This window comes from Panulirus ornatus, chromosome 38 (genome assembly GCF_036320965.1).
Source record: "Panulirus ornatus isolate Po-2019 chromosome 38, ASM3632096v1, whole genome shotgun sequence".
Lineage (NCBI taxonomy): Eukaryota > Metazoa > Arthropoda > Malacostraca > Decapoda > Palinuridae > Panulirus > Panulirus ornatus.
This window is the reverse complement of record NC_092261.1, coordinates 1520686-1544498: the sequence shown is the minus strand read 5'-3', so window position 1 is coordinate 1544498 and position 23813 is coordinate 1520686. Positions and strand designations below refer to the sequence as shown.

General features: G+C 44.3%; 1 protein-coding gene across 1 annotated transcript in view; it reads left to right on the top strand.

The window, feature by feature from the left end:
- The window catches only part of LOC139760772 (bile salt-activated lipase-like), an 86035-nt gene that overhangs the window by 38312 nt on the left and 23910 nt on the right, over nt 1–23813 (top strand). Inside the window, exon 2 of the mRNA XM_071684338.1 lies at nt 22415–23305. Within this exon, the coding sequence (XP_071540439.1) occupies nt 22415–23305 (891 nt within the window). The remainder of the gene's footprint in view (nt 1–22414; nt 23306–23813) is intronic.

Genomic DNA, 23813 nt, shown 5'->3' with positions numbered 1-23813 from the left:
CTGTGCCAAGATGTAACACTTCAGTAGCAACTGTGCCAAGATGTAACACTTCAGTAGCAACTGTGCCAAGATGTAACACTTCAGTAGCTACTGTGCCAAGATGTAACACTTCAGTAGCTACTGAGTTTGATTTCATTAGCCCAAGATGCCGTCTCTTCTTCCTGCCTCATCTCTACGCGAACTGCTGGCTCTCACTCCATGAACACACAATCTCCACGTTAACCTTAACATGAACACACAATCTCCACATTAACCTTAACATGAACACACAATCTCCACATTAACCTTAACATGAACACACAATCTCCACATTAACCTTAACATGTAGTTCATACGACTCGTTCTTTATAACTCTGTATCTTCCTGCAGTGAGCGCTACCCGCAGGCACTGTTTTTTTGGGAAAATTTCGCCGTAGGTACTAGCTACACACCATCCGGTCCTGTCTCGGAAGACGTCAGGTCATCGCGCATCTCACCTCCAACCCATCCATTACTAACCACACTCCTCTAACATTAGGTCACGGCTTCCCTCCCCACTCCGTCCATAGTCAATAAATCAGAAATCATAATAATTCCACAGTAGCCGATGATCTAGTCATTCCTGGGATTCAAATAATTTTGGAACATTCGATAATTGTTGATGCGGCGTAAACTTCCGACCATGTAATCACTGCTCCCTCATACGCCAGGGTGGTGTGGGGGGTATGTGAGACAGGAAGGATATCATGATTAACGTTAAAAAGGATATTCAAATATCATATATAGTCACTACTGATGTTCAACCGCGAGAAAGCGGCTAATAATACACTGGAAAGACGAAACGAAAGAAATAAAACAATAAAAACCATCAAAATGATTTTTCTCTGAGAAGCCATCCATAGCTGTGTGGGAAGATGTCTGTTCTCACGGCAAGATGCAAGTAAAGAACTCCACTGAAATTAATATTTGTCATAAATATATTCCTATTTCTATTCATATTGAATCACTGAATATTGATCTACTATGTAAAAGTTTTCACTTGTTCAAGAAATGACAGTAGTGTATACGTACTATAAATGACTTGGTATGAAGCATTACTAGTGAGTGAGTGATGCTGTACAATACCAGGCTAAACTCTGTGTAGAAATGACAATGTAATGAAGTATGAAGCCTCGTGATGACAGTCGTGTTGACCAAGACAGTGCTACCAGTATGATGTGATGGGCTAAGCTTAGGCCTAGACCCTTAGGGGTCAGATCGAAGGCTGAACAATCATATGAATTCAAGGTTCGTACTTCAGTGCTCGAGGTTACGAGCGCTTGTTCTGACTGACTGTGTGCCATGTTGTGCTATATTGTTTTATTTCAAGCTGACGACATAGATTCCAGATGAATATCAGTTTATTTTTCTTCATCATATTGAACTGTATTATCTTAATCATACTGAAGTGTATTATCTTAATCATATTGAACTGTATCTTCATCATATTGAACTATATCATCTTCATTATGCTGAACTGTATTATCTTCATCATTTTCTGGTGATTTTTTTTGTTTTCTTATGCAATACGAACGAGTCGTGGGTTTAGAATCCCAGTGAGGGTGAACAATGTGCTCTTAGTTCATGAGGAAAGTAGTCAGGGACCTACCCACCTACGTGAGGTGGATGACGAGGATGTACACGAAGTCAGTCAAATAGACAGATATCGATGAATCAATCAGGCAACTGCGCCGATGGATAACTATCCAACATCCACTCACTCACCCATCTATCCATCCACACTCAGCCATCAGCCAACCTGTGGGTTGGTGAGAAGGAATTAAGGTGTGGGGAGGGAGGCAGGGTGTCCAGACTTGATCTGGTGTGGGCAGGGCTGCGCGCGCTTGGGTTTATCGTGGTGCGCCGGCGTGAGAGGGGATAGGTAGATAGAGAGAGATAGATAGATAGATAGATAGAGAGAGAGAGAGAGAGAGAGAGAGAGAGAGAGAGAGAGAGAGAGAGAGAGAGAGAGAGAGAGAGAGAGAGAGAGAGAGAGAGAGAGAGAGAGAGAGATTAAAAACCAACGAAAGAATCAGAAAACATATCTGGCCCCAGGCAGAAACCAATAAGAAAACGGAAGTTGGAAATGATGTGGTGGATTTGATGATGATCTGGCGATGATGACCTTAGTGGCCACTGGAGGCAAATATGACGAAGGATTCTCACCTCTATGAGGCCACAGCACCTGGAAGGGAGTGACAGAGACCCGCTCTACACCTACGAGCAATTCCTCATAAAAGCCAGTAAGGAAATGAGTATAAGTAAGTATGAGGACAGTGTATGAGGGCCAGACATACAGATCCCGTTCGCAACGTAATGAAACGATGTTAAAAATTTGGTGAGAATAGTAAGAGTGAAGATGAGGAATGACTGGATGCTGCATGTGCAAGAAGGGTGTATGAGGAGTATGTGTGAGGGTGTATGAGGAGTATGGAATTGGGTCAGGGGAGCAATAGAGGTGAGGGAGTTGAGCGGAAGGGTGGTCAGTGGAGCGAGCTACACATGAGACAGACAGAATAGGATTAAATTTAGCTCCAGCCCCAGCAGGCTACCGGGCCTCTAGCTTACCCTGATTGATTGGGTGGGGGTACAGGTGTTGGTGAACAGGGGGGGGGGGGTTATAGGTGTTGGTGAAGGGGAGGACGGGCGTTGGTGAAAGGGATGAGGCCAGGTGTTGGTGAAGGGGAGGACAGGTGCTGGTGTAGGGGAAGGACAAGTGTTGGTGAAGAGGAGGTGCATGTTCAGGACGGTGAACAGGTGTTGAGGCCAGTGAACGGGTGCTGCACAGGTGTTGAGGCCAGTGAACGGGTGCTGAACAAGTGTTGAGGCCAGTGAACGGGCGCTGAACAAGTGTTGAGGCCAGTGAAGGGGTGCTGAGCAGGTAGGGGAGCAACTACTGAGGAGAGAGGATAAGTGTTGGGCCCGTGCTGGGTCCGCGGAGGCCTACCCTTGGTCAGATCTTATCCTGCCCTGGGTATGGTAAGAGACTCCGCCTTACGGAGAAAATTTCCTCACAAAGCCCTATTTTTCCCCCTATTCTAGGTGAGACAAACACACACAAATCATCATTTTGTTAGAGAAGACGAATACAAAGAAATAAGTATGAGAATATCGTGAAGAAATGTTTAGGTGCGAGCAAATAATCCCAAGTCATTAGGAATTCAAGTAAATATGAAGGTAAAGGATGTTTAACAGAAAACGAGAGAACTATCAGGGGAAACTTCTTTAATTACTTCCTAAACTCGCTTCACGCCAAGATATGTGTCCATATCATATCAACTCTGATGAAATAGACCCAAGCAAAGTTTATGTTGGTCAAACTTTATCTGTTAAGAATAATTCATTGTTATCACAGCCGCCAGGGAGCGGCCGACAAAGGTCGTGTGGACGCTAAACTTTTAATGAATATTTCTTTGATAACCGTCATACCATCGCTGGTCACATCCACACAGGAATAGTCCGGGTCTAACTACATCTTGACATCGGAGAATGTTTTTTTTTCGCTCAAGATGACGACACAGCTTGATGGAAGGTCAAGTTAGTTGGTGGGAGGAAAAGAAACAGAAAATATGAAAGATGATGAGCACAAAGAAAGTTGATAATCACGATGAGAGTTAACGAGCACAATAAAAGACTGACAATGTTAAAGGCAATATTAGAATGAGAAACAGATACAGACAGCAAACACAGGAAGAATGAATCAAAGTGAAACATGTGCGTCATCCAAACATAACAAATGAATACCAGAAGACATGCAACTAGGAGGACCAAACATGATGGAGACAGCTAACAACCAACATGGAGGGATACAGAGCCATATATGAGATATATCTAGACAAAACAGCAGGATACTAGGAGGAAGAGTGAGAAAGACAACAGAGAGGCGACACACTGGAACAAAACCAGACAAACGTAAAATGATAAAAAAGAAACAAATAAACACGAAGTAATAACAAGTAGGCAATACGGTAAGAGAAACAAACAGCTAATCCAAAAGTCAAGTGGAAAGCAACAAATATGAAGAAAACAGACAACAACATATACGATGGAGGTCAGCATGAAAAGAGATGAAGAACAGCTCTCCACAAGTGACCACTAGCACAACCACACACTCCACGTAAGAAGAGGAGACAGCAAGAAGCAGCCACGGAGAACGTGCAACACAACCTACAGGAAGGACACAACACCTGAAATAGCTATTCTGTCAAAGTAACCAGCAACAGCAGTAACATACCGTGCATCATGTCAGAGTAACCAGCAGTAACATACCGTGCATCATGTCAGAGTAACCAGCAGTAACATACCGTGCAGCAGTACATGTGTCTCACTTTCCTCAGACTTGCTGGCAAAACACGGGTTAGGGTTCGGACCACTGGGATCCGGGGAATTCACAGACTTGCCTCAACTTTGTGATACTTTAAAACTCTAGATGACACCCTCAAACTTTACCCGTAACTACATTTAGCTGCTCCAGAACCCGAGCAGGTCATCACGTGCCACATCTTCCTCTTCCTTCATTAACCCGCTCGGTTATTTCAGTGATGTGGGAGGTTATGGTTGAAGTTAATGACCCTCCTGACAACAAAGCTGACAGCACATATATCTCAGAGTGACCTGGATATCACTGTTTGGCGTTACGTTTTCAGTGTTTTGTCTGCCTGTCTGTGCCTGTATTGTGTGCGTCCACGCGTGGGCACGGAAAATGTTTTAAGGTATACAGCAGCAGCGAAGATAAGTGCATTACTGTCACATGCCAGAGCTGATTTTCACAACTGACTTGACACCAACGTGACACAGGTGTATGACACACTTGACACCAAGGTAACCTAACCTGAAATTACTTCCTGGATCCGTCCGAGATAAAAGTGTCGCATCAAACGGTGCACACCTTTCCTTGCCTCCTCCAGCCTCTATATCATTCATAAAGAACATTGCATGATTCCTTCTTCAATGAAATAAGTCCCCACCGAGGTCAGCTCTGCAATGAAGCACACACAGGTCTGAGAAATAAAAATGCTATATAAAAAAGTAAGCAAGGTCATGTAAGAGCTAAGATCCCAGCACTTGTTTCTAAGAAAGTAATCAGGGCATTAAGGTGTTAATCTGTCGTAAGTTTGCCAAGAACGTCTAGCGTTCGTGGAACGACAACTATCTGGCAAGCTGCTCGTCAATAAATGGGGGATGAGTACAGTGAGGATGAAAGAAGAAAGTGGAGATGAAGCAGTGAATCAATATAACCTAAGAGAAAAGAGAAATGACCAGGTATAGCTAGTGGGATAACCTGAAGGGATGGACCAGGTAACTGCAGAAGAAACAGTTTTCGGAGGAGAGAGGATTGAAGACAATAGGGAGGTCTGAGGTGACTTTAACTAATGGGGACTCATGATAGTATGAATAAGGTACAAATGGATGGCGGGATAAACGGGGAAATAAACATGGAGCGAACAGATCTGGGGGTGAATTGAGGCGAACACGGCGATGAATGAGGGTGTGTATCACTGGATGAAAGAGTCATGGGATCCTATCTTGTAGCCTTTCACTTCTTTCATACAAGTTTTTACATTTTTCAATGGTCGCTGCATTCATCATTACCGACCTTGTCGCATCTGTCCAACTCACTTGGTGTACACACGCTCTCACATCTTTCCTGACATCTTTTTTTTTTTCCTGATATGCCTTCTAATTGGAGTGTTCCTCACTCTTTTAAGGAAGTAATCTTTATATACGTACATTCATACACAGACACACAGACACACACACACACACACACACACACACACACACACACACACACACACACACATATATATATATATATATATATATATATATATGTATATATATATATATATATATATATATATATTTAATATTTATTTATCTATTTTGCTTTGTCGCTGTCTCCCGCGTTTGCGAGGTAGCGTAAGGAAACAGACGAAAGAAATGGCCCAACCCACCCCCATACACAATGTATATACATACACGTCCACACACGCAAATATACATACCTATACATCTCAATGTACACATATATATACACACACAGGCACATACATATATACCCATGCACTCAATTCACACTGTCTGCCTTTATTCATTCCCATCGCCACCTCGCCACACATGGAATACCATCCCCCTCCCCCCTCATGTGTGCGAGGTAGCACGAGGAAAAGACAACAAAGGCCCCATTCGTTCACACTCAGTCTCTAGCTGTCATGCAATAATGCCCGAAACCACAGCTCCCTTTCCACATCCAGGTCCCACACAACTTTCCATGGTTTACCCCAGACGCTTCACATGCCCTGATTCAATCCACTGACAGCACGTCAACCCCGGTATACCACATCGATCCAATTCACTCTATTCCTTGCCCTATAATATATATATATATATATATATATATATATATATATATATATATATATATATATATATATATATATATATATATATATATATATATATTTTTTTTTTTTTTTTTTTTTTTTTTTTTTTTTATACTTTGTCGCTGTCTCCCGCGTTTGCGAGGTAGCGCAAGGAAACAGACGAAAGAAATGGCCCCCCCCCCCCCCCCCCCCCCCCCATACACATGTACATACACACGTCCACACACGCAAATATACATACCTACACAGCTTTCCATGGTTTACCCCAGACGCTTCACATGCCTTGCTTCAATCCACTGACAGCACGTCAACCCCTGTATACCACATGACTCCAATTCACTCTATTTCTTGCCCTCCTTTCACCCTCCTGCATGTTCAGGCCCCGATCACACAAAATCTTTTTCACTCCATCTTTCCACCTCCAATTTGGTCTCCCTCTTCTCCTCGTTCCCTCCACCTCCGACACATATATCCTCTTGGTCAATCTCTCCTCACTCATTCTCTCCATGTGCCCAAACCATTTCAAAACACCCTCTTCTGCTCTCTCAACCACGCTCTTTTTATTTCCACACATCTCTCTTACCCTTACGTTACTTACTCGATCAAACCACCTCACACCACACATTGTCCTCAAACATCTCATTTCCAGCACATCCATCCTCCTGCGCACATCTCTATCCATAGCCCACGCCTCGCAACCATACAGCATTGTTGGAACCACTATTCCCTCAAACATACCCATTTTTGCTTTCCGAGATAATGTTCTCGACTTCCACACATTTTTCAAGGCTCCCAAAATTTTCGCCCCCTCCCCCACCCTATGATCCACTTCCGCTTCCATGGTTCCATCCGCTGACAGATCCACTCCCAGATATCTAAAACACTTCACTTCCTCCAGTTTTTCTCCATTCAAACTCACCTCCCAATTGACTTGACCCTCACCCCTACTGTACCTAATAACCTTGCTCTTATTCACATTTACTCTCAACTTTCTTCTTCCACACACTTTACCAAACTCAGTCACCAGCTTCTGCAGTTTCTCACATGAATCAGCCACCAGCGCTGTATCATCAGCGAACAACAATTGACTCACTTCCCAAGCTCTCTCATCCCCAACAGACTTCATACTTGCCCCTCTTTCCAGGACTCTTGCATTTACCTCCCTTACAACCCCATCCATAAACAAATTAAACAACCATGGAGACATCACACACCCCTGCCGCAAACCTACATTCACTGAGAACCAATCACTTTCCTCTCTTCCTACACGTACACATGCCTTACATCCTCGATAAAAACTTTTCACTGCTTCTAACAACTTGCCTCCCACACCATATATTCTTAATACCTTCCACAGAGCATCTCTATCAACTCTATCATATGCCTTCTCCAGATCCATAAATGCTACATACAAATCCATTTGCTTTTCTAAGTATTTCTCACATACATTCTTCAAAGCAAACACCTGATCCACACATCCTCTACCACTTCTGAAACCGCACTGCTCTTCCCCAATCTGATGCTCTGTACATGCCTTCACCCTCTCAATCAATATATATATATATATATATGAGTCCACGGGGAAAATGAAACATGATAAGTTCCCAAGTGCACTTTCGTGTAATAATCACATCATCAGGGGAGATACAAGAAAGATATGTCAGTTGATATACAACGAAGAGCTGTAGCTAGGACGCCATTTGGTATATAAGAAATTGTCCAAGACAGAACGAGCGTATCATAAACTTATTATTAGGACAAGAAGGGGAATTGCTTACATATTTTATCAATAATAAAGCTATCTAATTAGTATAGACCTTCACTAATATTTCTCGTGGTACTGGAGTTAAGAGTTAATAACTATATATATATATATATATATATATATATATATATATATATATATATATATATATATATATATATATATATATATATATATATATATATATATATATATATTATTATTATTATTATTATTATTATCATCATTATTATTTTGCTTTGTCGCTGTCTCCCGCGTTAACGAGGTAGCGCAAGGAAACAGACGAAAGAATGGCCCAACCCGCCCACATACACATGTATATACATACATGTCCACACACGCACGATATACATACCTATACATCTCAATGTATATATATATATATACACACACAGACATATACATATACACACATGTACATAATTCATACTGTCTGCCTTTATTTGTTCCCATCGCCACCTCGCCACACATGGAATAACAACCCCCTCCCCCCTCATGTGTGCGAGGTAGCGCTAGGAAAAACACCAAAGGCCCCATTCGTTCACACTCAGTCTCTAGCTGTCATGTAATAATGCACCGAAACCACAGTTCCCTTTCCACATCCAGGCCCCACACACTTTGCATGGTTTATCCCAGATGCTTCACATGCCCTGGTTCAATCCATTGACAGCACGTCGACCCCGGTACACCACATCGTTCCAATTCACTCTATTCCTTGCACGCCTTTCGCCCTCCTGCATGTTCAGGCCCCGATCACTCAAAATCTTTTTCACTCCATCTTTCCACCTCCAATTTGGTCTCCCACTTCTCCTCGTTCCCTCCACCTCTGACATATATATCCTCTTGGTCAATCTTTCCCCACTCATTCTCTCCAGGTAGCGTTAAGAACAGAGGACTGAGCCTCTGAGGGAATATCCTCACCTGGCCCCCTTCTCTGTTCCTTCTCTTGGAAAGTTAAAAAAAAACAAGAGGGGAGGACTTCCAGCCCCCCGCTCCCTCTCCTTTTAGTCGCCTTCTACGACACGCAGGGAATACGTGGGAAGTATTCTTTCTCCCCAATCCCTAGGAATAATATATATATACGACATGGCCCCCTTCTCTGTTCCTTCTCTTGGAAAGTTAAAAAAAAACAAGAGGGGAGGATTTCCAGCCCCCCGCTCCCTCCCCTTTTAGTCGCCTTCTACGACACGCAGGGAATACGTGGGAAGCATTCTTAATCCCCTATCCCCATCGCATATCTTCACAACCTCGAGCATTGTTTTACTGTATTCACTGGATCTTCCGTCTTCTACGACCGGCACATCTCAAGTGGTACTCCTTGTTGTGGTCTCTTCCAGTCTGCTAGTGTTCGAGGACGCCTCTCCCTTCCTATGAACAAGGCTTGAGGCTACACAGTACGGGGAGGGAGTTGCGCGCTCGCTCGTGGATCAGCGTATTGTGAACTTCCTCTAATGTCGTACTATTTGAACTTTTCCATACCGTCAACACGTACAGGTTTATCGCTTAATCATATTCCAGTTTTCCACCACTAATGCTCGCGTATGTGTGTGTGTGTGTGTGTGTGTGTGTGTGTGTGTGTGTCTAAAATTGTTCTTATATAAACATACTTCAACTTCATCCTCACGAACACATTTGTGACACCACTTTGTACACTGCTAACATAACATCACCTTAAAGTGTATCTTATCAAAGTCTCTCGAAAAAGTTTTTTGACTTCGCTAATGAGCTCCTTCATCCACTTCCCAAACGACCTCCTTCACCCACAGTCGTAACGAAAGCCTTCATCTACTTTCCGACCGAGCTTCCTCAACCACTTCTCTAACAGTTTCATCCAAAAATGGAACAATTTCAAGGTCAGACGACCTGTTATGAGGCTTCGACTGTATTATATATAACAGGATACACATAACGACAAGGCGAGCAACACAGATATTCAAAGGTTTACAGGTAATCACTGATTATACAATGCATTAGCTGGTATGTCATATTGTAATGATCATTGTTAAACATTATATGCTACTGAACCACACAAATATGCAGCACCTCGGGTGAGTTCCAGGAACTGTTATTTTTCTATTTCTCCTATGTTTTCCTAACTTCCTCCTCCATTGCACTCCCAAAAGACTCCAACAGACTCTCTAAATCTTTTACCTCCAAAACTCGTCATTTCCAGTCAAAACTCCTAAGAACCTGTTAGAAAACCCTTCCAGATGCACCTCCCACAACCCGTCCCTCCAGACAGCGATCAAAGAATACGTCCATGACCTGATGTCCAGCCACTATCAGGACCCGCACCGATCTGGCCTGTCAGGCTCACAGTGTGGCCGACATTACCTTCCAGCAATTAGGCTTATCTAAGAAGTTGTATCGTACAGGTGTGTGGTGTCCCATGCACTAGTACTGGGGATAAGATCCTGGAATATTTACATGCTGCTCTTCTATCCCATTATGGAATAGTCCCATAAAGATTTGGTACAACCTAGTAATTCATTGCAAGGTTTATGTCACAGAAAATCTTAAGAATTTGTTTTTACTTTTCATGTAAAAGTTTAGTGTCTATCACTTTGAACTGGAAAAATCTTTCATTAGCAAGCTAGGGAACAGTATAGGATTTCACAAATCATATCAACATCTTAAAAGACTGACCTTAATGTCTCTCTTATACGAACGCTGCCGCAAGCCTTGAGACGCGATGGCAACACGATCTCCCAGCGTGAAGCCAAATCCCGAACGATTTGGCGCAACAGGTCGGCTAATTGAGTGGACTCAGCGAGCTGCACTCGTCCCTCCTCTGTTGACCCCACTAATAGAGCACCTGTGTGGAAAACATAACGGGAATCATTATCCTGGAAAATGAACGATCCATTCCCTATTCTTTTCTGACTAGAATACACAGTCTGCTGTCACTGAGCGAGTCATGTATGTCCCAAAGTTACAGAATGCAGGCGCTATGCACCCTCTCTACATAAAGCCAAACCTTCTGACCCACTGTTTGTTTACCATCGCTCAGCCCTTGATCGAGGTAATCGTCTTACTCTTCTGCCAGGTCTGCCCGTCTTCTCTGGCTGCCAACCTCGAGGTTTCACATCGCCTCTTTATCTCGTACAATGATGGACGGATCTCATTTCAGTTATTTCTCCACAAGTGTTGGAGTTCCCCAAGACCCTACTCTTCTAGTCCTTTTTCCACTACATGATAACGACTATCACCGACCATACTCACTATTATGTAGATAACAGTGTACTTAAGACCCCTCCATCCATCTCCCTCCAGATTGACACAATGTCATCTTTTTCTCTCGTTTCTGAATTTACAGCCATCACGTAGTAAGACAACAAACCCAACCTTTCAACAACTAATGCATCAAAAACACACACTAACAGTATTTAGTAGTTGATAAAACTCGGATCACACCTAACCTTCAAACTAATACAAACTGCACATCCAGTTAAACATTACGAAATACTCAACACAAGAAAAACTCACCTGGAATCACCATATCTATGATCTTGAAAAAATTGCTTCTGAATGGCCATATTTTCAATTTCGTGCCAGATTTCACCTTACATCACTTCCCCTTGCTAACCCCTCGCCAGAGACATACTCGTCCTCATGATGAAAGATTGAGGAAGGATGTAGCCGTTCAGCCATTCTTGACCAAACCCAGTCCAAAACTGAACGGCTAATCCACATCGTTTTTCTCCAACCCAACCTTTATTCCCGTCCTCCTTCACTGACCTTATCTTATCGTTACCTTCTAAGTGAACCTCCAATATGCCTTTGTATTCTAAGTGAACCTCCAATATGCCTTAGTAATCTAAGGCACTACCTTATCTTCCAGTTCCCGTTATCAGTACATTGTTGAACCAGTCCACTTCCCGTCACTGCTGAAGCCTTAAAGAAACGGAGGCCATTCTTCATCTTTAGTAGCTCCCTCATCACACCGGCCTCTCGAGCACCTCCGTGCCTAGAAATATTCTTTCCTCCACATGTCACTTATAGTTCACCAAACTTAACCACGATGTTATCGCCTTGGAGCATGAGGGAATAACTACCTTGGAGCACGATGGGACGAACCCTTAGCACGACGAGGCTGCACGCATCAAGCCAGGCACGGCTTCCTCAGCAGGCCGTGTTTGCACAATCAATACGTCCCATAATTCTGGGAAAGGTTATGATCACGCCAAGCAGAGTTCCCCAAGAATTCCTCGGCTGCTTCGCTGGGAGCTCATAATGTTGGCTGTCTGAGGAGTTAACAGGCAGTTTACCTGGGAAGTTGACAGACAGTTAGCTGCGAAGTTAACTGGCAGTTTACTTGGGAAGTTATCAGGTAGTTTACCTGGGAAGTTAAGTTTGGAAGAGTGTCAGTGAAGGTGACACAGACAGAGAACATATATTGCAGCAGAGGGTGGATGACCATAGCCCGGGCAGTGTCTAGGATGGATGGGAACTCCTTCCGACAGACCCAGGCTGAGGACATTCAAGGAAGGAAAGAGGCCACCACAGTCATCTCCTGATACCTAAGAGCCGTCGTCATCGAACTGCACTTTAGCACCACAACCGTATCAAGTCCATCCAGGCTCGTACACAGACATGCAATAACATCTCTCACACGAATGATGGAGGAAGAAGTCTTGAACAACGCCATAGATGTTAACATTGAGGTAGATGGTGTGGAACATGGCAGGAATAAGTGGCCCACTGAAGAGGGGGGGGGGGGGGGCAGCGAGCCAGGAGAGAGGATGGAGAGTAATAAAGAGAATCCTTTTGCGCCACCGCTCACGGGATGAGCATGGGATGCACAATGGATTAGCCGCTGACACCGGCAAGACTAAAGATAAAGAGCAGCAGTCATACTGAGCCACAGATTCAGATTAGATAGTATGAATGAATAAGTTTGTGAAGGAAATTGAAGTTAATATTATGAGAGAGCTGACAACGAAGAGTGATAGGGAGATCAGATATATAGAGAGCATTAGAGATGAAATCTTCAACGTCGAGATGAGTGTCAGGGAAGGAGGACGAGCACGAAGATGGATGTTAGACAGAAGGCGGCTGCGAATACCTGAATCCGACTGAATTCTGTCGGGATAATATAACGAGGGAACTGAGGAGGAACAGATCGGTCGTGAGATGTGGTGTGACACTAGAGCGAGATGAAGTGAGGCAAGAGGGAAGTCTTACAGAGAAAAAGGTATGGGAACTTCTGAAGCCACTGAGAGGCAACCATCGTGCAGACAGTAGAAGGAAGACTGGGAAATACATGAGGGAGGAGCGTGGAGGACACCTTGAGGGGACGCTCTAAGTTAATATTAGCAGGTGTGTGTCTGGGAAGGGAGAGCAGGGGCAGACAAGTGAGACGTGAGACATAAGAAGGATAACTACAGAAGCAAAGGTAATAGATAGGAAAGATGGAGATAATTAGATCGTTGAGAAGGAAAGAATATTATGGAAGAGGAAGAGCAGGAGGTGGAAGGAATGGAGCGACCATCAGTAACAGTTATAGTAACGACTCATGAAAGGAACATGGTTAAATATCATATATAACAATGACTTACGTTAACATGGATATGAATACTAAGCAAAAGATCGTATTTGCGAAACTGAAGCAGACAACAATTTACCTAGGAAAGGGATCACACAAGACAACATTGTACGAGCGAGAGTGGGGAGTAACCCTTCACATGAAAAAGACATGATTCTCAAAAGGAAATGGCAGAAGATCTATCTTGAGGTAATTTGACAGTATACTTAAGTAAATACATCCTTTTAACAGTTCTTCACCAGAATGTTCAAGAAGAACGAGAGAAAGATAGCCGGCTCACAAGCAGGCCAGCTGTTCATCCACCCCTTTAGCTTCGACAAATGTTTACCTCCAGATTCCAAGGTCCTCTTTCCTCCTTCCTGAAGAAACTACAGCAGATCCTGCGAACACACACACACACACACACACACACACACACACACACACACACACACACACACACACACACACACACACACACACACACACACACACACACTGATGGATAGATTTGGTGGATGTTAGTGCGTCAACGTTCGTACCAGTTGTATCAACGTTAACAACCGCTCTCACTGCTACACAACTCTTCACAACGGCTCTCCCTGCTACACAACCCTCCACAACGGCGCTCCCTGTTACACAACCCTCCACAACGGCGCTCCCCGTTACACAACCCTCCACAACGGCTCTCCCTGCTACACAACCCTCCACAACGGCTCTCCCTGCTACACAACTCTTCACAACATCCTACTCCCTCCAGAACTGGACCACCGCCAACCACGTCACCATCATCGACACTCAGACCGTAGTGGTGCACGTTAGCCTCTCCCCCTGAGCCTCACCACGCCTAACCCTCACCATGTCTGACCCTCACCATGTCTGACCCTCACCATGTCTGACCCTCACCATGCCTGACCCTCACCATGCCTGAGCCGCCCTACAAGTTGGTCAGTCCAACCAAAGACGTCATCATCATCACATCCTCCAGGTATCGTCTCTACATTCCCGTCGACTCGAGATACCTCGAATTCCGCCACGTGAAATGTAAGAATTTACACTTCAGTTCTTCCTTTACTAACCTATGTCTCCTCTGCCTGGCCTCGCTACTTCTTCATAACACTACAAGGGTTACTTACAAGTGTGTCCACGTTACTATCTGTACCACACATTCTGTGTTCATGTCACTGTCAGCACTACAGGCGGGGCATTTTACAGCGACGAAAATTCTAACCTGGGACAAAATCTTTGTCATGTGGTTCCCTTTATAACTAACTGGCCACGCCTCCCCATGGCTAGTGGTCACGTCTCCCTTCATGGCCAGTGGCCACAACTACTCTAATGGCCAGTGGCCACACCTACCCTCATGAACAGTGGCCACACTTTCCCAATCAATACCACGGGAGGTAAGAGGGTGGTTCTCCCTGCACCTGGAGCCTTTGTGAATCAATTCTCAGAGTGAAGGGCACGATCCTCCTGCCTCCTATCCCTTGATCGATACCTGCCCCATCCCTACCCTATCCCCCTAGCTCAGTGGATGTCCCATCCCTTCCCTATCTCTCTGGCTCGGTATTCGTTCCACCCTTGCCCTAGCCCTCTGGCTCTTGCTTCTGGAACTGTCCCTTCCCTTGTCCCATCCTTCACCCTGCCTCATCCCTTCCTATCTACCCACCAGTACCTTCTACCCCCCACCCCCGCGTCAATCAACAGGATTTCCTCGTATATTAGTTTTATTATAGATATCCGGCCTGGCTAACCTGCCCACCACCCAACACATCCAGCCTTTATCATCATTATTCACACTAAAATATCACTGGAGTCTGGATACAAATAGCTCAGTGATTCCTCAATAAGAAAACGATGGAAAGACGAATTTCCAATTTATTTTCAACGCTTAATCAGAACCTGTGTTTTATACTGGAGTATCCTGAGTACCAATGGACTGTCAGCTATCTTAACAAATGTTTGTTTGAGTAAAGAAATAAGGAAAGAATTACTACATTCTCAAACTTTTTGGAGAGTTGGCAAAAGCTACAGCCAGGCAAAACAAAGAAGTTGTGTTGAGAAGCAAGCAGACCTTGCTACACCGAACCGCCGGATGACCACACCCGCGCCTGTAGATATAGCAAGTCTGCCTTCACGACCCAGCGACTGGCCGCCACACAGGCACCAGATATGAAAGATCAGATATAAAAAACATTACCAAGACTGAAGCCGAACTTAACGGTTCTCCAAAGGCGAACTTAACACTCTCCTAAAGACAAAGTTAAATATTCTCTATGGCAAACTTAACACTATTTTAAAGGCAAACTTAATTCTCCTCTGAAGGCAAACTTAGAAATTCTTTAAGGGCAAACATGAAAATTTTCTAACGGCAAACTCAACGCTTCACTATGGATGAATTTAAGACTTCTTTTGAAGCAAAGATAAGGCTCCAGCATAGAGAAATCTACTAACGCATTTACGAGACAAGCTCAGCATAAAGCTATGAGCCACATCCACAATCCAACTTTACCAGAGTTGCCCCACCATGCTGGTGTTACGTCACAAAGTAAACTGATGAACTGGTTTTCAAGGCATGAACACCCACTGTCGTGATCCCTTCCTGCTTGCTAGTCACTTAGCTGCACAAGCAACTGCTATGATAGCTTTGCGAGAATACCACCCAGCATTGCCTCCAGTCTGCTACCATACATTGTCTGTTTGCTCCCCACCTCCTTAGACAACAGAGTCATCCAGTATACAGCCTTTGCCGACCATACCGAGTGTGCCTCCTCCACATCTTGAAACATACCATGTTCAAGTAAGCTTAATATTTCCTAAATGAAGCACGAGACAGCACCCCTTCTCCTTTCCAACAGGCAAAGTTATTACATATCCTAACCCCTCCTACAAGCACACTTAGTACTCATTTACGTTTTAGAAAAGCTCACGCAGAGCACATGCTCCACCCTTGCAAGCACAGAACACATTCTCTAACCAAACAAGCACCTTCCTTACCCTATACACACACTTTCCACACCCCTCAAGCGCCGTGTGTCCATTCCTACATGCACAACTCTTGCCGTGCCCCAGCCAAGAGGGCCGGGGTATCTGCAAGGGTAGGTCGTGATGACTTTATTCATCGGCAATTCCTCGCATTCACCGTGTTACACCAGTCATTCAAGGGGCCGCTGGGTCGCCACTCAAACTGCTCCCCTACTGTAGCCATGTCACGGAGCATGGGACCCGGTCCCCACCCCTCATGCCCACAACTTAGACTCATCCCAGCCTATCAACAGTGCCATATTCTCAAGTGTTTATCATATGAGAATTACAGGTAGAGAGTTTAACACTTGTGTTTCCCCATCTGTTAACTTTGTGCATGTGTACCACGTCTTTACTCCTACGGTTAAATACTCTCTCTCTCTCTCTCTCTCTCTCTCTCTCTCTCTCTCTCTCTCTCTCTCTCTCTCTACACGCCACACACACACACACACGCCACACACACACACAAACACCAACATTAAGCTCATCCTTCCAGATAATAATCATGCTGAGGTCTTCTCCAACTGCATCCCATCTTCATTACCCTACATTTATTCCGGCTGAATGTGATCAACCATGTATCAGACCAACTTCGCAGTTTTTCAAGGTCCCTTTGTCAACTAACGCAATCCTTCTTGCGTTTTACTTCCCACCTAACCTTGGCATCATCATCATCATCATCATCACCTGCAAACATATTCAAGTAAGAATCCAGTCCTTCCGGCCTCGTTATCACACATCCGATCTCTCGTTCACTGTATATATATATATATATATATATATATATATATATATATATATATATATATATATATATATATATATATATATATATATATATATGTATATATGTATCTGTCTGTCTGAATGAATAAATGAGGAAAAAGAAGTAAACACGTTGGTTGGTTGTTGCAATAGTTTTCATCACCATGAATATGCTGATCACATGATTAAAACAAACGCGCTCTGAACTGCTTCCTTCTTTTTCCATGTGGGACCAAGGCTCATGTGAATCCAAGCCATCTTCTCTGGTCTGCTTACACACACACTCACATTATATATATATATATATATATATATATATATATATATATATATATATATATATATATATATATATATATATATATATATATATATATATATATATATACATATATATATATATATATATATATATATATATATATATATATATATATATATATATATATATATATATATATATATATATTATCCCTGGGGATAGGGGAGAAAGAATACTTCCCACGTATTCCCTGCGTGTCGTAGAAGGCGACTAAAAGGGGAGGGAGCGGGGGGCTGGAAATCCTCCCCTCTCAATTTTTTTTTAACTTTCCAAAAGAAGGAACAGAGAAGGGGGCTAGGTGAGGATATTCCCTCAGTGGCCCAGTTCTCTGTTCTTAACGCTACCTCGCTAACGCGGGAAATGGCGAATAGTTTGAAAAAAAAAAAAAAAAAAAATATATATATATATATATATATATATATATATATATATATATATATATATATATATATATATATATATATTGTGTGTGTGTGTGTGTGTGTGTGTGTGTGTGTGTAAGAGGAAGACAGTAGACGTGTGGATATAAGGCCACAATTCTTACGTTCCTGACGCCATCTTGCTACGAAGAAGGAAGCACTGGTGTATGAAATGCAGGAAAAAGAAAAAATGGCAATAATGTTTGTAATTACCTATTTGTACCTTAGTGGGAGGGAGTCTCATAATCACACAATAGCCATAACTCCTAAGATCCGCTTCCTAGATGTCATGTATAATGCACTAGCCAGGACATACCATCCACAGCCAAGCCCCACATACATCCAACTGAGAGTGTTTGCAGTTGATTACATGCATACTTTTGAGGCCAAATCGATCCTTTCTCACCCCCGAAATATTGGCGGACCAAACCTGAGCCAGACTACAAAGACCAACATGGGATAGTATGGACACCATTCCCTCCTTTGACCATGAAAAATTGCCAGACGATATTTGACATCTGTGCCAACCTCTGCCACACCGTCGACTCTCCTCCTGTTCCAATTCTACCCTTTAAAGGCCGTGTCTGTGGCGCTGCAGGGCAGTCTGGAGGGCTGGGAGGAACACGCACCTCACATATGGTCCAATAAATAGTTCATGTATGAGGATCTCTCAACCCTGCTTGTAGGAGAGATCAGTCCTCGGCACAAGACGATGCTACAAGTATTCTGGTGGACTTGACGATACCATGGGCAACATCGTACTCCAGGGTCGTATCGTTGTGCTCAAGAGTTAATATCATCGCTCTTAAAGGTATTAATGTCGTCCTTAACAGCCATACCGTCGTGTTCAAGGTTCTATCGTCGAGCCTGGCGAGTTGACAATAAACATGACGTACATACAGTGGTCAGGCAGGAGTGCTGCCACGCATGGCTGGACCCACCATCAGTGAAGTGGTTGGTCTACATCATGACGCACAGACAGTCAACACCTTAAGACTTATATTGCTCATCTTGGTGACGTAACTCACTCGGCCCTTGAGGTCCTTCTTTCATACACTTGTTCTCCTGCAGTCATGAACAGTTTTGTTTACCAGCATTGAAAAAATACATTGTTCTCCAGCACTAAAGAAAGACTTATCATTGTACGCTCTCGTAAAACACCTTCTTTGTCCAAAAGGGTCCATCATTTCCCTGCTACTGGAAGTGGTGCAACCTTGGAGCTGAAGGATTTCCTGGATTATGGGTGCAGAAGTAATACCAGCAACCCTGAGTGTCGTTAAAGGTGACTAAAAGGGGAGGGAGCGGGGGCTGGAAATCCTCCCTTCCAGTTTTTATTTTTCCAAAAGAAGGAACAGAGAAGAGGGCCAAGTGAGGATATTCCCTCTTAGGCTCAGTCCTCTGTTCTTATCAAACGGCGAATATGTATAATATGTATACGATCACCAGAAGCAGAAGCTACACCCCAGATCCTCAAGGAAACCCTTCAAGAAGTGTGGTGGGGTCAAGAGGCAGTGTAATGATGATGAGCAGGACACCTTGGGTCAAAGGTCAGTGCTGTCGCATGAGGTCGCACGAGGTCCCACTTGATATATACCTCACCTAGACAAGGCAGTTGGCCACCTAGGCCTAACAGATGGCCACTGAGACAAGGCAACTGCCCACCGAACCAAAACAGCTGGCCTTCTAACATGGTGAGAGTAACCATCAGGTCCATTAGAGACTTTGCTCAAACTTTTTGACACCACACTGACCCCACGAGGGTAGCACGACAGCGAGGTCAAACTGGCACAATTAAAAAATATTTCTGACAAAGAAACACTGATACTAGCATCCCCAAGTGCCTCGGCAACCCCATAGCTGGTTATATCAACAACTTCTTTCATGACTACAGACATTACATAATGAAGGAAGCCCTAGAATAAACACTGTACTCTTGCCAGAGGAATGAAACTTGAGACTGCGTCCAAACAACCGAAGGACGCAAGCTCAGCAAGAGTTGAATGATGTAACCTTAGCGAGATCCAAAGAACGCAGAGTTGTGAGGCCTTGGGTCAGGTGTTGGTCAGGGGTGAGATGGAGAGGGGTAGGCTAGACGACTGATTAAAATGGCTAGAGTTTATAGTGTGCGTTCCTCCTGGCTGTGAAGGACAGGATATGCCTTTTGTGTAGTCGCCACTGAACCTTGAGGGACAGAGCAGCCAACACTGAGATGGACAGGCGCCTCATGGGTCCAGCCCACCTTCATCCTAGGAAATAGAAGACCCACCAAACTAAGCTTAAAAATTTTTAGTCGTCAAAGAAACACATAATGTCTATTTTCCTATAACAAACAACTAATTCATCCTAAGTCTAAAAACTTGCTCGCACCTCTCACCTCCTTCCCAAGACTTACTGTACGCTTCATACAAACCAGTTAACAGGCAAACTGTATATGTGCCTATATGTGTGCATGTATGTGTGTGTTTATCATAACAAGGCATCTCCCTTGCGTAAGTCCAAACAAGGCATATTCCTTGTATGAATCCAAACAAGGAATCTCTCCTGTGTGAGACCATGTAAGGCATTTCCCGTGTGAAGCCAAACAAGGAATTTCCCTTGTGTGAGACCAAACAAGGCAACACCCTTGTTTGAAACTAAGCAAGGCTTTTCCCCTGTGTGAGGCCAAGCATTGCATCTCCCCTATGTGAGGCTAAGCAAGGCATCTCCCCTGTTTAACTCCAAGCAAACCATCTCCCCTGTTTAACTCCAAGCAAACCATCTCCCTTGTTTAACTCCAAGCAAACCATCTCCCTTGTTTAACTCCATGCAAGGCATCTACACTGCACCGGCCTTAAATCATCCGTGTGAATGTGTGTCAAAGTGTTGGAGGTGAAGCGAGGAGTAGTGAAGTGTGGATACTATAGTCTGGCGGGCGGGGGAGTGGAGCACTACTGACCTACGTATTTGATTCCTTGTGAACCCACACAGATGACAGCCCAACCTTGTCCTTGACTCCCTTTAGAAGCACCTCGCACCACTCTCCCTTCCCCCTTAGCTCTTAGCACTTTTCACCCTTTCCCTTCACCCCTTGGTTCCCATCTCCTCACAACACTGTCCCTTCCATTTTGGCTTCCCTTGGCAGTAACTCCCATCACTCTCCCTCTCCTCGCCCTTCCATATTCCACCCCCATCTAAATCTTCCTGGAAAGAATCTCTCGTCACACTGGAACCTTAGACTCCGTCAGCTTCACACTACATATCATGTTCTCCAAAGTTACCTACGTCAACAGATCAACACAAATCAAACTGACGCGATGAACTGCAATACTTCACTACTGATAACTGTGCTTGGATTATTTGAAAAAGCTTTCCGGAACACTAACAGCTCTCAATCATGCTTTAAGCTAAGAGAACCAAAAAGAAATTATTGTTCTTACATTCTAAAAAAGTTATTACATTTCTTGTGGTGTGATATACAAGTAGAAGTGTGTTCTTGTGGTGTCTGAAGACTGTCAGCACAAGGAACACTTTCAGAGGATATGATTTTCCTTAGAGAAAGTCGTGAAAACCTTCATCTCATAAACACAAAATTTATAACGACCTCTGGAGAGGCGAGGATACCCAGTGTTACGGCAAAACATTGTGTGTTATCATGTGTACGTACCTACTGGTCCAGGGTAAGCTTCCTCCTGACCACCATCTTGATATACTTTTCCTCACGTCTCTCTATCCAGACGGCTGTCACATACCCCCTGCCTCTTGTATCTGGCCTCTCCTTCCTTACCCCACTGTAAGCAGCATGAGATATTTACTTAATATTCATTTGCATTTCCTTATTCCATCCTTCATTTTCCTTATTCTCCCCTTATCCTGGAATTCTGAGTCTCGCTTTCATTTCTCTATTCTCCTCCGACCATTTTCTCAACTTCACATCCTTCCTTCTGGCGTGAACACTCTCCCGTTTGTATTACTCCCACACATCCAACAGTCTCAAGCAGACATTAGTGGGGCTCGCGTAAGTTTCCACAGTCTGGTGGCTTTTCAACACAGCCCCCACTGTTACCATGACAATGACTGTTGCTAACTTTGTGCTGTTGCCATAATAATGACAGTGTTGCTATTTCTATGTTGTTGCCATACCAATATCAGTGTTGCTAACTCTGTGTTACTGCCATACCAATGTCAGTGTTGCTAAGTCTTGTGTTGTTGCAGGCACCTGAGGATGCCGGGCCCTGGGAGGGGGTGCTGGACGCACGACAGTTCGGGGCCATGTGCTACCAGCCGCTGGAGAACGACGTGTGGGACACCGTCCACTCTGACGTCGATCTTGGACAGCTGGAGGACCAGCTCAGGAGGGCCCTGGCTATGGAACTCGGGCAGAACCTGTACGAGGAGCAAGTGGAGGAACTCGAGGATGAGGCCAGGAAGACGGTAGAGAAAGCACACAAACTCGAGGAAGTAAGGAATGAGAAGGAGGAAGGATGTGACAGTAGTGGAGGGGACGGAACAAAGCCAGATTGCCACGAGTGGAACCTGGACGACACGGTACTTGTGCCTCGTGACGAGGAAGTGTTTCGGACGAGCGGGCCAAGGGCCACCTCACACACCGCTGGTGATGATAGCAGCCACAGCAGTAGTAGTAGTAGTAGTAGTAGTAGTAGTAGTAGTGGTAGTAGTAGTTCCCGTATCAGTTTCCAACCGAGTAGTAATGAAACACAGTTAAAAAATAACGATACATCCTTACTGAGAAGACTATGGAAGGTAAACACGGGTGTGACAAAGAAGGAGGCTCCTTTGGCTGGTAGTGCCGGAGCCGAGCACGTCTCCAAGTTCTTCTCAGAACCCGAGCAAACCAGCAGTGACACTGTAAAACATAAAGACCTCTTGGACAACACGGACTCCTTTGTGAGACAAAAAGAAAAGTCCAAGAAGGCGTCGCCGTCGGCTGAAGACGGGAGGACTTCTAAGAAGTACTTCGGGAGCAACACCAAGAGGGACGGAGGACCCGGCCAGCGAGACGGGTACCTCTTCCTGAAGCAAAAGCACATCCGCGAGTACCTCATGTCTGAGGACTGCCTCACACTCAACGTCTACACGCCGCTCGTGAGTACAAGCACCCTCTTACTGACTCACCAGTGGAATAAGTGAGCCAGAGAATGCTACCTTCCCTGGATTCCCGTAGGCATAAGGTCGAGTGTTCATACCATGTGTGTGTGTGTGTGTGTGTGTGTGAGTGTGTGTGTGTGTGTTAGTCAAAGTAACGTGATGGTGACAGATAATGAGTATGCTGATGAGAAGGGTGGAAGTATGTTAGTGAGAGTTGAAGGGGTATGTTCACGTTGGAAAGCAGCAGTGTTGGTGAGTGTTGGAGACGTGTGCAGGTGGCGGTGGAGTAGGTTGGTGGGAGCGGAGACGCTGGAACTCAGGCCACCTGAGATCCTGGAAATAATTTTCCAGCTCCACCAGGAAAACGGTAGCGAAGAATAAACCATATTTTCCTGGTTTCACCACAGTAGGTAATACCACAGGAAGAGAGGTTAGCGGGTTTCAAATGCCGCTACAGTACCCTACCACTGCCGCTGCAGTACCTTACCACTGCCTCTACAGTACC